Genomic DNA, 15,380 nt, shown 5'->3' with positions numbered 1-15,380 from the left:
GATAGTGGTGGTGGTTGTACAACAATGTGTATACACTTAACACCATGAATTGGACACTTAAAAATGGTTAAGCTGATAAATTTCATGTACGTCTTACCACAATAAAAATGTTTTAATTCATAGGACTGTACACCAAAAAAAGTCAATTTTGGTTGAATGGAAATTTTTTTAAAACTGAAAGAAAAATCAGAAGCAAATACTGCAAACCGTTACATTAAAGCTAAATAATAGATACATTCCTGTCTATTACTCAATTTTCTAAACTTTTTTGCCCGTTTAAAATGTCCTAGTAAGTTCTTAATAGTTTAAGGTAGAATCAAAATGTTGGGGTTGTGGGAAACTTTTAAGATCATTTGCTCCAAATTCCTTAATAGAATGGAGTGAAACTGAGTTTTCACAGCTAAAAACTCCTGCCTCCAGTCCAGTGCTTTAACTACACTGATTATTTGGAACTGAAGCTTCTAATTGATAATAAAATCATGCTTCTTCCACTTAAGAAAGCGTATGAGATGCGCCGGGTGTGGTGGCTCAAGCCTGTAATCCCAGTACTTTGGGAGGCCGAGACGGGTGGATCACGAGGTCAGGAGATCAAGACCATCCTGGCTAACACGGTGAAACCACGTCTCTACTAAAAACTACAAAAAGAAAAAAAAAAAAAAAAAAACTAGCCGGGCGACGTGGCGGCGCCTGTAGTCCCAGCTACCCGGGAGGCTGAGGCAGGAGAATGGCGTGAACCCAGGAGGCGGAGCTTGCAGTGAGCTGAGATCCGGCCACAGCACTCCAGCCTGGGTGACAGAGCGAGACTCCGTCTCAAAAAAAAAAAAAAAAAAAAAAAAAGAAAGCGTATGAGATGCAAAGAACCATGAAAAGTATGCTCAACTTTTCTAGTCCATAGGAAACTATTTCTACATAATCAGAACACTCAACTAAGAACAGAATTAATATTTAATCTGTAGCTCTCTTCAAAAGAATTGTTAAAATAAATTTAAAAGAAAAAAGTCACAAAAATCATGTGTCAATTTTACTGAGGTATTCTAACTGATCACATAAGACATTTTAATTTGTTTCATGTCATCCTTGCATCTGCCTGTCTTTGTTCTCACCCCCACTCTCCTCCTATATAAATACAATCTTATACTGAATAGCTTCTGTGACCTCTTCTCACCCCCTATCTAATCTTGAGTGAGGGTTGCTCTAATTAGAACTGACTTTCTTTAAAAACTAGTACTCTGCAAAATTCTGGGGTAAAAAAATACCTTTCACCACTGGATATGCAGAGTTGTTGGTTGCAAGCAACAGAGCTGACTGGGAAAGCCAGTCCTGTAGGGGGCAGGATGAGAGAGAGGAAGCCCAGCCACTGGCAAGGGGCCTCTGTTGGAGATACCACCTCTGGTATCATTGCTGCTAGCAAGAGCCTCACCTTGTTGCAGTCATCAGTAAAGAATGTATTAGCTGATGGAATATCTTCTGTGGATTATTCCAGTGAGATGGAGGGTTCTGGGTGTGGACTTCCAGTTGGCTGAACCTAGGTCCTCAGTCCATTCTTTCTGACATCCTCTGCCAAGAGCTTTTTAAAGGAGGTGGCAGCTCTGCCTTGCAACACAGAATGACAGACTCTCTTCCCTCCCAAGTAGGGAGAGAATTCAACACTGGGTAGCATAGCAAAGAAGAACTGTCTAACTTCATCAGTGTCCATGGGCTTCTCAACCCCCAGGTGTGCCTTTGCTTCCTTACTTCAGTTCCCCTTGCCACTCTCTCCCCTGGTGTTCTCACTCAAGGCCATGCAACTCTCCTTCATGCAACCAAAAATGTCCTTACCTGTCCTCAAAGGAACACCACCATTCTGGTATCTGTGAAACTCCTGCTTCAAAGCTTAGCTGTCCACAGTTTCTTCTCCACTGAGCATCCAGAATGATCATTTTAGTACCTAGGACCAATCTGTCTATTCCTTGCCCAAAGCTCTCCAAAGGTTCTGTTGTCACTCACAGAAAAAGCCAAAAGGTCATCTAGGCCTACATTATTATCCCCTCCCACCTGTCTGACCTCCTCTCCTACTACATCCCTCTCACTCTACTCACAGACAAACTCAGAAAAAGGGGAGAAACCCAGAGAATCAAGGCAGCAGGCAATGCAGCCAAAAGGCCAAACACGTGGTCACATTAGAACTAGCCAATGGGGGCCAGGCGCAGTGGCTCAAGCCTGTAATCCCAGCACTTTGGGAGGCCGAGACGGGCGGATCACGAGGTCAGGAGATCGAGACCATCCTGGCTAACACGGTGAAACCCCATCTCTACTAAAAAATACAAAAAACTAGCCGGGCGAGGTGGCGGGCGCCTGTAGTCCCAGCTACTTGGGAGGCTGAGGCAGGAGAATGGCGTAAACCCGGGAGGCGGAGCTTGCAGTGAGCTGAGATCCGGCCACTGCACTCCAGCCCCGGCGACAGAGCAAGACTCCGTCTCAAAAAAAAAAAAAAAAAAAAAAAAAGAACTAGCCAATGGGGTAGCAAGGATGATCCATTGGAGAGCTGGGTCCCTCTGCAGTGGCTACGGTGATCTTGTTCACCCACCCAATCACCGTAGCCTAGAAAATTAGCGTCAAAGTTATGAGCGTGGAGTCCCAGGTCCTCCACCACCCGGCAGGAGCCTGCTTTCCCAGTGGCATTGCTCATGGCTCACTGCTCCCACCTTAGGTGCCTTGTCCCACTGCAGTTCTCACTGATCCCCAAAAACCCTATGCCCTCTCATGTCTCTGAGCTTCTGCCCCAAGCTTTCCCGTGGTCTAGAATGCTCTTCCTCCCCTGGTACCTTTATTAGCCTGATGAGCTCCTACATACACTTTAAGACCCTGTATAAAATCACCTCCTGTGGGAAGCCTTTTCTTACTCCCCAGGTGCACTGTGTTCCTACAGCATAATCATAATATCTCTGTTATAGCCCTGATTGTGCTTTTGTGTAATTATCTGTTCTCATGTCTATCTTTCTTCACTAAACTGTTACATTGCAGAAGACAAGGTCTGTGTCTAACTAGTAGGAATTAATTAACTAATTAATTACTTGGGTTACTTAACCTCAAGAATATGACCTGGTTATATGCTCCAATGCAGAGTACATTCACATGTTTAATAAATGCTAAATTAATAATTTAATTAATAAAAATCCAGAAGGCTAGAAAATATCTCATGGTGCCACTTAATGAATTTCTCTACTTTCAGGCAGGAATCTACCAAAATCTGATCAACCTTCTCCTTAAACCTGGGAAGGTCTGAGGCCGACATCCTAATACTTCATCTTCTACACCTCAGGAAGTATTTTTATGCCTAATGGAAACTCCTTCTAAAATTTTCTTTACCATCACTCCTACAGATTTTACTCCAAAGTAGGTAGGGATGGTCACACTGGGCCAGCCTATATTAGTTTGCTAAGGTTGCCATAACAAAATATTGCAGACTGGGTGGCAAAACCCAGAAATTTCTTTGTTCATAGTTCTGGAGGCTGGAAGTCCAAGATCAAGGTGCCAGCAGGGTTGGTTTCCTCTGAGGCCACTCTGCTTGGCTCGTGGATGACCGCCCTCTTGCTGTCTCTTCACAGGCTCCTCCCTGTATGCATGCTCACCACTGGTGTCTCTCTCTGTGTCCTAATCTTTTCTTCTTATGAGGATACCCGTCAGATTGGATTAGGGCCCACTCTAATGGTCTCATGTTCACTTAATTACCTCTTTGGTATCTCCAAATGCTGTCATGTGCTAAGGTCCTGGGCTATGAGTTCAATACATAAATTTGGAGGGGCCACGGTTCAGTCCATAACACCTCCCAGCTAGCACTCTGTCTCAGACAATAGAACCAAAGTGTACTGTGGAGAGCCAAGGTGCACCTCCTGATTCATTCTTGTATTCATTCTCATTCCACCAATATTTCATAAGAGTCGTTTATGTGGTTATAGGGTCTACACAAAATCAACAAATTGATCTTTCCAAATGTATTTCTCATCATCTCACCCTTCACATAGAAACTCCTGAATGGTTCCCCAAGGCCTTAAGAGAACTCAAAAATCCAAGTATGGTATACAAAATATTCCAAGATCTGGAATCTGCTTACCTACCCAGCTATAATTCCCTCACATGCCTTTTGCTGCAGTTAAAGTACTAGTGTACAGTGGCTGCACACACTGCTGTGTTACTTCTAGCTGTATGATCCTAGGCAAAATGTGTTTTACTCAAAATTTATTTAATTATCATCTCCCTTCTGCAGCTGTGTGAGGCCCTGGGGCAGATAAAAAGATCTCATCCTCTAAGATCTAATTTGAAGGGAATGTCAGCAAGTAAACAAAAATTAGATTGCAATTGATAGGCACTATAGTATAGATGTATGCATAATGTGTCAGAAGCTCAGAGAAAGTCTCCTTACATTTCTAGAGCATAAGTTTCTCCAGTAAAACGATACACCAACCTCCAAAATTAAACTAAGGGTAAGGCCAATGCATAGCATAATCTATATGTTGTGCTAATACATTGCTGAAGTAAATCAGAAATGTGGACCGGATCCAGTTATTGAGTTAAGTCACATTTTACATAACTAATGAAATGGAAATTGGTTACACACCCACCAAAGTGTGCCGAGCCCTCAGGTGGAAATTAAAATCCCTTCTTGCCAGCACAAATTCATCTCTGCAGTGTTTTTAAAATGCACATATGAAAGTCACAGGTGACAAGCACTGTACAAGCCAGTCCACCAAGCTTGAGATAGTCTAGTTCATTAATCACCTAAACTAGCAGCCATGGTCTGATGACATGCTAAAATAAAATAATGCAACTTGCTGTGAGGGTTATTTTATTTACATTTTAAATCTTCTAGCATATGTCTCAAGAAGTTTTCTGGCCCAAGGTTTGGTGCGGTGGCTCATGCCTGTAATCCCAGCACTTTGGGAGGCTGATGCAGGTAGGCTGCTTGAGCTCACAAGTTCAATACCAGCCTGGGCAACATAGCAAAACCCCATCTCCATAAAAAATACAAAAGTGAGCTGGACATGGTGGTGCATGCCTGTAGTCCAGCTACTCAAGAGGCTGAGGTGGGAGGATTGCTTGAGCCCAGGAGGCAGAGGTTGCAGTGATGAGATCACGCCACTACACTCCAGCCTGGGTGATAGAGCCAGACCTTTTCTGGGAAAAAAAAAAAAAAAAATGTCCACCCCAGAAAGTTGCAAAAGAGAACAAGAACAGGTATTGTTAGGCTGCCAGAGGAATAGAGACTGAACTCTTCCCTCTAAGACCTCTTAGAAATGCTAGGTATAATGTATGTCACTTTGTTTTTAATGCACAGCTGAGTTCACAACCAAGAAAGGGAAATTCCCAAGTGATAAAAATGAGAAGAGAACATAAAAGAAAAGTAGTAAGTGATGAGCAGCTGCCAAATTGGATGAGAAGATACTGACACCAGTTTCCTAGAGGCGTGTGGGAACAGGAAAAAGTCCTTGAGTCCGCGTGAGGTAGGGAGTGGGAACAGGGCCACTGCTTAAAACCTGAACTCTCGAAGGGTGGCACCTGTACAGAAAGGTGGACCAACAATAATCTATTTACTGGTACATAGATCAAGGGTGTCTTTGCTCACATTCTGGAGAAGAAAAATACCAATCCAGATGGATTGATAAACTAAGGCATTTATTAATTCATTGCCTCCCCGCTTTGAACTTGTAATACCTGGTCTGGGATCATAGTCTGGGCACTGTAAGCCTTTCTCCTTCACAGTAAGGATCATACTATACTTGTCAGCAGAGGGCGCTGGAGGGACACTGCAGGAGGAAAGGGGTTTCTCTTCCTGGTTCCTGTGTGAGGGTTTGGCTTTTTATTGCTCCTGCTGCATGGTTGGTCAGAAGGGTGGGTGAAGGGGGACATCCAGTGATGTTCTGCACGGTCCCTCGGTGACCTCACCGTTCCAGTCAGTCCTGTGACCACCTTTCCATGGTCCTCCTGATTAGAGTTCCCGTGCTTCAGACTTTACACCTTGGTATGGCTGTACCCAGAAGGTTGTTTCCTGTTTGACCAGTAACTGTGGATGGGCTGCAGTAAACTCCTCTCCTTCCTGTGAGCTGCAGCTGCATCTTTGCCAATGAGGTTTGAACCCCAGCCTCGAGGAGGCCCCATCCTGTCCAAATGTGCCCCTCCTGGGGTATTCTCTCTTAAACCTAGAGTCTCAATGTAGCATTCCCTTTACATCTTTTTAGTTACTTTGTTATCATAGCTTAATAATGCCTTATAGTAAAGTAACTTGTTTAAATTATTATATGTGGTTTCTGTCTCCTGATTAGACCCAGACTGATACCACTGAGACATCACAAATCTCTGGCCTATGCTATTAAAGATACAAATTTATATTACCTAGCATGAGTAAACACAAAAACATCATGAAGGGTTATTTCCTCAACCAAGGTTGCACAACATTGTCCAAAAAGCGAAATATTGAATATACATCCAATCCAAAATTTAAAAACTCGCAAGGAAACCACCCTTAAGTATTGTCAAATATACAGTAAAATACAACAATGAATTTAGAACTGGGCTTAGAACTGAATGGGTTTAGAACTAACGTACTTAGAATAAAGAATTTAGAATGGGCTTAGAACTAAGGTGACTTCTGATAATAAAACAATCCAAAAGAAAATATTATAAATATGCTTAAAAGACAATTTGTAAATTAGTAGAAAAAGGAGAGAGACTTGACAAGAACAGGCAGATTTGAAAAATAACCAAATAAAACTTTTACAAATGAAAAACAAACCTTCAAAGAATGAGCTCAAGAGCTGATTAAACATAGCTGTAGAGAAAATAGTGGACAAGAAGAACTGAGTAATCTACACAGAATTCAGCACGGACAGTTGGACAAAAATATCTATAAAATACATAGAGAAAAGAACAAAAGCATCGACATGCAGATAATAGGAGTTCCAGAAGGAGAAAACAGAGTGAATTAGGAAGGCAATATTTGGAAAGTTAATGGGAGAGATTTTTCCAGAATTGATAGAGATTTTCTGCAAATGACTCCACCAATGGAAGAAACACAGACTCCCAAATAAGATAAAAACCTGGAACATTGATAGGAAACTCTAGGCCAGGAAGAAAAAAAAAAAAAAACCCAGAAAATCTTTAAAGCAACAAGAGACAGATTGCCTACAAATAATTAAGAGCAAAAATCTTAATAAGAGCCACAGAGATAAGAAGACATGAAATAATGTTTCTGTAGTACTTAGGAAAATAACCAGTCAGTGTAGAATTTAATACCCAGCTAAACTATTATTCAAGGAGGAGGGTAAAATAAAGACAATTTGGGATGAATAAAGCTGAGAAAATTTATCCAGTGACCCTTGCTAAAATAATTGCTAAAGGATGTACTTCAGAAATCAAACCATGAACAAAGGAAGGATGGGGTGCAAGTAGCAAGGGTGAGCAAAAGAAAATCTGTGCCAATTATCAACGCATTCCTCTTGGCTCTTAGTCCACTCTTCTGTGCCCTCCTTTGGGATGTAGAGCGCCCTGGAAGGACCAGCAGGAGGACGGGGATTCTGGTTCTGGTTCTATTGCTTTACTCTTCCGGCTCCTGTGGCAGCCAGTGGGCAGTTTACACGTGAGGGCCAGTTCCCTAGCAGTAGCATGTAAGAGACACATGGTGCACAGCTTCCAGCAAGTTCTATGGGCACCCTAGCAGGTGGCTTCCCAGTGACTTCCACTGCAACACAGTGGGTGGGTCCAGGAAAGTTCATCACTGGCAGCCTAATAGGTGGTCTGCTAGCAGTGTTGCCAGCATTCTAGCAGCGAGTTTGCCTACCATCCCCAGACTGTGGAGCTTAAGCAGACTTCTCCACCATGCAGGGGACCTCAACCATACCCCTTCAGTAAAATCTGACTCTCACCTGGGGAGAAGGCCCTTTTCCAGATGTGCACCTGCCTCAGTCCTAGGGGTAGTGGCTGCTTGTATATTTGCCATTCCTACATTCTTTAATGTTAATTTTACTCCTCTAAAGTTTTTATAGTAGTCAAAATAAGAGTAGTGATATTGACTAATTACGATTTTTTTTTGGTGTGCGTATTGTATATTTTAAATTGTTAGAGTAGTCAATTTCTGCTTCTGGGCAGAATACAGTAGACAGTGGCAGCCCCGTGTTCTCACTTCAACAACTAGAAAACCTGGGCAAATTACAAAATCATATTTTTAAGGTATTAGCAAGTAATGGAAGCAATGATGACTAGATTAGTCTGATTTTCAGAAGGAAAGACTTTTTTTAAAAGCCCTTTTGAGTGAGCTGAAAATTGCCAGCAGCTTTCTCCTCTTTTTTGCCAGTTCTGTGCGCGGACTGAGGACTGGGCTTGGCCCATGCAGAGGAAATCTACTGGATTTGGGCAGTCATGTGACACTAGATGCCCAAGCCCCAAACAGTGGCTGATTTTCCCCATGGAACATTTACTGAGTCCTGCATAACCCACAGAAAGTCAAGGAGCTAGGCCAAGGGCTTCCAAAAGCAGAGTGAAAAATCCATTAGTCTCCCAGTCCACATGAGACAAAGTCCCCCTGGAGAGCAGGCCTGCCTCAAACACACAGCCAGCCTCTTTCTTAATATATTTACTAGATTTTTGAGGAGTGATGGAGCTGAATCTCCTGCAGGTTTTCAGGGATGAAAAGGCAGAAACCCATCAGGCTCTCAATCAAAAGCTTGGGAGTTTGGAACCAGTCTTAGAAAAACTTCAACCCAGCCCTGACCAGCGCAAAGCATAACTTGATTCAGATGATTAGCCCCTTGCCTAAGGAAAACTAAGAGAGGAAGAAGGGACTCCTTATGTTAAAACACAACATTCTGGAAACTTTTTAAACTTTTCAAAAATGTCTACAGTGGCATACCACAAAATATTAGTAGGCCAATAACCCGGAGGGAAAACGAACGATACAGGCAAACCCACAGGTAATCCAAATATTAGTGCGAGGATGCAAAGACTTTAAAATAGCTATAATTGGCCCTGCACAGTCGCACACACCTGTAATCCCAGCACTTTGGGAGGGTGAAGTGGGCGGATCGCCTGAGGTCATGAGTGTGAGACTAGCCTGACCAACATGGTGAAACCCCATCTCTACCAAAAATACAAAAATTAGCTGGGTGAGGTGGTGCATCCCTGTAATCCCAGCTACTTGGGAGGCTGAGGCAGGAGAATTGAACCCAAGAGGCGGAGGCTGTGGTGAGCCAAGATTGCACCACTGCATTCCAGCCTGGGCGACAGAACGAGACTCCATCTCAATAAATAAATAAATAAATTGCTATAATTGATAAGTTAAAGATCCTAGGTAGAAGCATGGGACTATAAGAAGAAATGAAAAGCAACAGAAAGGCTAAATATATGGATAAGTAGAAAATGACATTGACTATTTAAAGCACAGTCTTGAGGAGTTTATACATATGTAGAAGTAAAATATATAGAAACAGTATCACAAAGGTCAAGAGGGAGGTAAATGTAGTTAAATCATTCTAAGCTTCTTGCATTGCTTGGGAAGTGGTAAAACTGTTAAAATAAGCTAGACTATAACAAGTCAAGGATGTCTACTATATTTTCTAAAAGAATAATGCGAGGTTGTGTAACTAAAAAGTTAATTTAGGAAGGAAATATTAAAAAAACTTATTTCCAAAGAAATCAAGGAGGCATAAGGACACAAAGGACAGATGGAAAATAACATGATTAACTCAAATCTATATATATCAAAAATTACTTTAAATGTAAATGAACTAAACAATTCAATTAAAAGACTGTCAGATTTTTGTTTATTTCCTGATTTGGATGGTGTCTACATGGATATATTCATTTTGTGAACATTTATACAGCTATTCTTTTTTTTTTTTTTTTTTTTTAGATAGAGTCTCGCTCTATTGTCAGGCTGGAGTGCAGTGGCGCGATGTCATCTCGGCTCACTGCAACCTCCATTTCCCAGGTTCAAGCGATTCTCCTGCCTCAGCCTTCTGAGTAGCTGGGACTATAGGTGTGCACCACCACGCCCAGCTAATTTTTGTATTTTTAGTAGAGACAGGGTTTCACCATGTTGGCCATGTTCACCATGTTGGCCATCTCTTGAAATGTGATCCACCCACCTCGGCCTATGCAGCTATTCTTTTATGATTATGTACTATTCAGAATGTACCATACATTTCAATAAATATGTTTACAAAAATATGTACATTTATACATAATTTTTGGGTCAACAAACTAGAAATGTTTTATAAATAAATCATAATAAAACACCATATATTAAAACTGTGGGAATGTAAATAAAGTAGTACTTATAGAAAAGAAATCCATGACTTTAAATAACTATATTGATTTCAAAAAAAATCAATGAGATAAGATATTAGAGAAAAAAATTTTTTGAGGTATGGAAGAAAATCATAAGGTTAAGGAGAAACGTAAAATCTGAATGTTAATAGCTTCTCTAGTGTTAACTGTCCTTGCCTTTATGGATAGCCCATCTGTGCAAGTAGGACATCAGAGCATTGAAACTGCCTTTGCCCTGAGGGCTTCTGTTGATATAGGCAAACTTGACTTCAGTTTTCATAAGGAAAAAAAGAAACAATGGCCTAGGGCCCAACCAGAGACGAGGAATCTAATAGGAGACCCTCTTACATATCAAGCTGGTCCTAGAAGACCACGCCCCCAGGGTAAGGTAAACTGGAAGTAAATCTGCCCCCAGCCCAACCCCAGGACACTGCAGTCTGGGTTGCCTCAGTGCCCAGTGCAGCTGGTGTTTAGCTAGCCTCTCTAGTTTCTACAGTTCCTTAAATTCTGGCCTGCTAGCTCTTTATGACCTTGTCAGTTCTCTAACACTTTGATAAGATTTTAAATATAGTTTAGAAAAATGTATATTTATGCATGTGTAGATTAGGTAGGGTTCAGGCTTATTTATCATGAGGGTGGGCTTGATTTACCTAGCCTGACATTATCAGAAATCAAATTTATATACGTAGTCAAAGTATAAAAATACATCTGGGAGTCATGCACACCAGTTTCAGGTTAATGGTTACCTCTGAGGCAGAAGAGAGGAAAAAGAGATGAAGATACATCTTTAGCTTTACTTTGTAATGTTTCATGTCTTTTAAAGAAAACAAGTGTCTGTGCTGGGCATTGTAGCACATGCCTGTAATTTAATCCCAGCTACTCAGAAGGCTAAGGAGGGATTATCACTTGAGCCCAGGAGTTTGAGACCAGCCTGGGCAACATAGTGAAACCCTATTTCAAAAAACAAAAACAAAAACAAGAAAAGGCTCTGAAGCAAATTTGCAAAATGTTAACATCTATTAAACCCTAGTAGTAGGCAACAGCAGACATTCGTGAGTTGTTTGCCCAATATCCACTCTCTCTTTTTCGTTAACAAAACCCCAATTTTGATGAGATTGGTAATGTTACTTTTCCAAAGTTCCTTGGAGTCTGGAGGGGCCATATCACATAGTTCTGGCCAAAGAGATGCAGGCAAAGTCCCTTGAATGTGCTTCCTGATGCACTAAAACAACAACTACAATTTTTTTTGTTATGGAGAAGGCCCCGTTCCTGTCTGACAGTAGCACAGCCTTCTTTAGATCATGGGGACGGAAGCTGCCTAGGGTGATGCTAATGCTGGAGATGCAGTGAGAAGCAGCAGCCTGGTCCCAGAGAAAGCTGCGAGATATCACATTGGCTGTGCACTGCCTACCTCCAAACTTCTTGTTATCGCCAAAAAAAATTAACTTTTTTAAACCACTATTTTTCATTGTTCTATTGCAGCTCCTGAACCCAGTTCCATGTAGTGTGTGTGTGTGTGTGTGTGTGTGTGTGTGTGTGTGTGTGTTTTTTTTTTTTTTTTTTTTTTTTTTGAGATGGAGTTTCACTCTTTTTGCCCAGGCTGGAGAGCAGTGGCACAGTCTCAGCTCACTGCAACCTCTGCCTCCCGGATTCAAGTGATTCTCCTACCTCAGCCTCCCAAGTAGCTAGAATTACAGGCATGTGCTACCATGCCCAGCTAGTTTTGTATTTTTAGTAGAGACAGGGTTTCACCATGTTGGTCAGGCTGGTCTTGAACTCCTGACCTCAGGTGATCCGCCCACCTCAGCCTCCCAAAGTGCTGGGATTACAGGTGTGAGCCACTGCGCCCAGCCATGCATTGATTTTATTATAGCATTTCACTTATGTCGAAATGTCTCAGAAGTAAAAGCATTTTAAAATTTAAAGAGGTAACAGAAACCATAGGAAAGTAGAAATTATTGAATCAAATGAGTGCAGCCCCTCTACTCTGGTTAGGCTGGACAAGGAGAATTCGTGGCTGGACCAGTTGTGGTTCTTCCTGTTTCTGATAAGTTTCTTGTGCAGAATCTGATTCCTGTTCCAACTGTGAAAATGAAATCAAAGTGGAGTAATATTTGATTTTGTTGTATCAGATCATTTCTTTTATGGTTCTGAACACTAACAGTGATCAAGTGTGTTCTTGGTACTATTTAATACAATTCCAGCTTATAGAGCTAGCAGATGTGACTGATGTAACTGACCATCACTTACATATCCCTGTTTGGTGGCCCGTGGCCTTCAATCACTTTGTCATAGGTGAATGACATTAGCATAGTTTGTTAGCAAAGAATAGAAGATAACTAGGTAGGTTAGACAGAAACAGAACGTAAGGGAAGGAAGATCACATGGCTGAAAAGAAGACTGAAGAAACCAGGTGGGAAAGAGGCAGAAATAGACATCTTCAAAGATTTTAGTGGCAAGAATAGCCTAAAGTCCTTAGCAGAGCATGGATTGGTGAAATGACTCCAATCATGTATCTCATCCTTGTGACACTGCCGCCCAAATTCAAAGTTCCAAGTGTGGGTGCGTGTGCATGTGTGTGTGTGAGAAAGAGAGAGGAGGACTTAATAGTTAAGCACAGGCGTTAGTCCTTTTCTGTTACTGGGTTTGGGCTTGAAGAATATGACAAAGCCTTCAGATTCTGAAGAGGAAGAACATGCCATTGACTTATTGCCTCTCTCGATTTCTGTAGGAACCTGTTGCCCTGAAAATAATTTGGGCCACTGTAAAAAAAAAAAAAAAAAAAAAGATCTTTCATACTGGGGGCTAAAACAGTAACAATTATTACTGCCAAGGTATGTTGCAGAAACAAGCTAATTTAGTTATTCTGGAGATTCCTTTAACCACTCTTTTTCTACAGTGCTGAATTATACAAATACTGCTAGTGGAAAATCTTATTTTTGCAGACATATTTGAAAGAGGATTTCTAAATGTCCATCTCAAATGAATGTGTAGGTATTATTATCAACTGAGAGGTATACTGCTCAGAACATGGCCTCGTCAGATGCTGAAATCAGAAAAGGAAAACCTCTAACTTATTTTTAAGAAGGCTTTGTAGCCATGGCCATGAGAGTGACCCATATCCCCAGTGAATAAGAGTAATTAATGTTACAAAAGCCTAAAGATCATCTCAAGATAGTTAAAGTGTTATCTTCTGACATCACTGATTTAAACAAATAAAAATAAATAAATATGTAGGCAAAGGCCCTTACACACAACAAGTTAGACTTACTTTTGAAAAAAAAAAAGCTTTGAAAATCTGGAAATTGCTTTCTGAAATGTTAATTTTTTTCCATTACTTTGCAATTCATTAACTGATAATTTTTTTTCCTTAGAGCTCAGTTTGACATTTTAATTTATTTTTAATGTGTCTTTTTGCGCACAATTAAAACCTTTAATGAGCAAAGTAGAGCATATTTAAATCTTAAGTTTGAAAAAACCAGTTCTGGTTTGTGGTTCTGAGTAATGTGTGAACACACATACATTTATCTCTTCTCCCTCCAGAGACCACATTAAGATGAAACTGAAGGAATGAAAAGGGACAAAGTCAATGACAATGAAGAGAATCAAAAGAGACCATCAACGGATGAGAGATTTCCACAAATTTATGCAAGAGGAAAGGTGGAGAGAGACTTTCACTTCTGAGTGTATAGTAGATTGAATATTCTCCAAGGTCCTGCTGCTAAAAAACTGAATCCTGCATAAATTACAACCAACATGACTTTATTTTATTATTATTATTATTATTATACTTTAAGTTCCAGGGTACATGTGTATAACGTGCAGGTTTGTTACATATGTATACTTGTGCCACCAACATGACTTTAAATGCCCTTCTTGGATCATGATAAAGTGAGAGAAATCTCCAAAAGCCAAAAGTCAAAAAAAAAAAAGGAATGAAGGAAGAAAAGGAGGGAGAAAAGACAAAGAAACAGAAACAGAGTAAGCAGTGATCAGTATGAAGAAATTTCATCCTTCATGCAGTATATGGTTCTAAAACCACCTAGTGATGGAATTATGCATAATAAAAAAACAGGACATACAGCAAAGTTGGGATTGGAGAAAACACTCCAAAGCTGTATAGTCTCATAAAAAATTTACTGAACTGTAATAACAAAAGTAAATAAACACATATATAAATGCTACTGCCATTTTTTGTTTTCTATAAATAAATAATATTGTAATCATAGACAAAACATTTAAATGTGCTTGCTGTGGTCAAATGCTGTCACTTCTGAGTCCCTGGAGAAGAGGTAGTAAGAAGGGACAACGTCAGTCTGAGCCTAAGATGTGGTGATCTTCAAGGTGGAAGGTTGTGGCTCACTGTCTGCATTTCTTTCTTTTACTGTGGCTTAAAATAGAACCCTACCTTTGTTGTATTCCAGTTTCTTCCTTTCATAAAAAAGCTGTATGTACAACTCCAAAGGCATCCAGACACCAAGAGCCATCCTGCTGCTCTGAGCATTGGAGTCTGCAGCTCCAACCTTTGGCAAATGCTTCCCAGTCCCAATTAGCACAGATGATAACTGGGATGTGATCATCTCTCCTTGCTTTTATTTTCAGGGCTGTCTCTGGTGGAATGCAACGTGGGCTCCTTTGTTTCTTGGCTATCCCCTGTTCACTTGTCTCTTTTAAAATTGTAACTCTAAGTTTCTCCACAATACTTTAAAGCTTTCCGTTGTTTGTTCACTACTTGAATTCATATAGCCAGAATGTTTCAAATAAAATGTGACCAATTTTAGATGATCCCGTCAAACGAGCATAAAAAAAATCAAACTATCAGATATATGCAAATTAAAAAACACAGTTTTATACCACTACCCACCCACCACAATACTATAACAAAAAATCAAATTATTTCAAATGATGGCAAAGATGTAAGGAAGGTATGACTCTCACACACTGCTGGTTAGAGTGCAAATTAGTGCAACCACTTTAGAAAACTATTTTACACTATCTAGTAAAGCTGAACATACACCCACCCTGTGACCCAGTACTTCTATTTCTAGGTATACATTCAGCAGAAATATATACATAAGTTCATC

The 15,380-nt window shown here is 40.6% G+C and overlaps 1 protein-coding gene across 1 annotated transcript in view; it reads right to left on the bottom strand.

Annotated features, from left to right (window-relative positions):
* Positions 1–14,788, bottom strand: part of ALDH1A2 (aldehyde dehydrogenase 1 family, member A2) — a 323,505-nt gene extending 308,717 nt beyond the window's left edge. Inside the window, exon 1 of the mRNA XM_011940511.1 lies at positions 14,705–14,788. Within this exon, the coding sequence (XP_011795901.1) occupies positions 14,705–14,734 (30 nt within the window). The 5' untranslated portion in view covers positions 14,735–14,788. The remainder of the gene's footprint in view (positions 1–14,704) is intronic.
* Between the last annotated feature and the right edge of the window lie 592 nt (positions 14,789–15,380).

This window comes from Colobus angolensis, unplaced genomic scaffold (genome assembly GCF_000951035.1).
Source record: "Colobus angolensis palliatus isolate OR3802 unplaced genomic scaffold, Cang.pa_1.0 Scaffold19, whole genome shotgun sequence".
In the NCBI taxonomy this organism is placed as follows: domain Eukaryota; kingdom Metazoa; phylum Chordata; class Mammalia; order Primates; family Cercopithecidae; genus Colobus; species Colobus angolensis.
The sequence above is the reverse complement of the archived record's forward strand: the minus strand, read 5'-3'. Positions and strand labels throughout refer to the sequence as shown.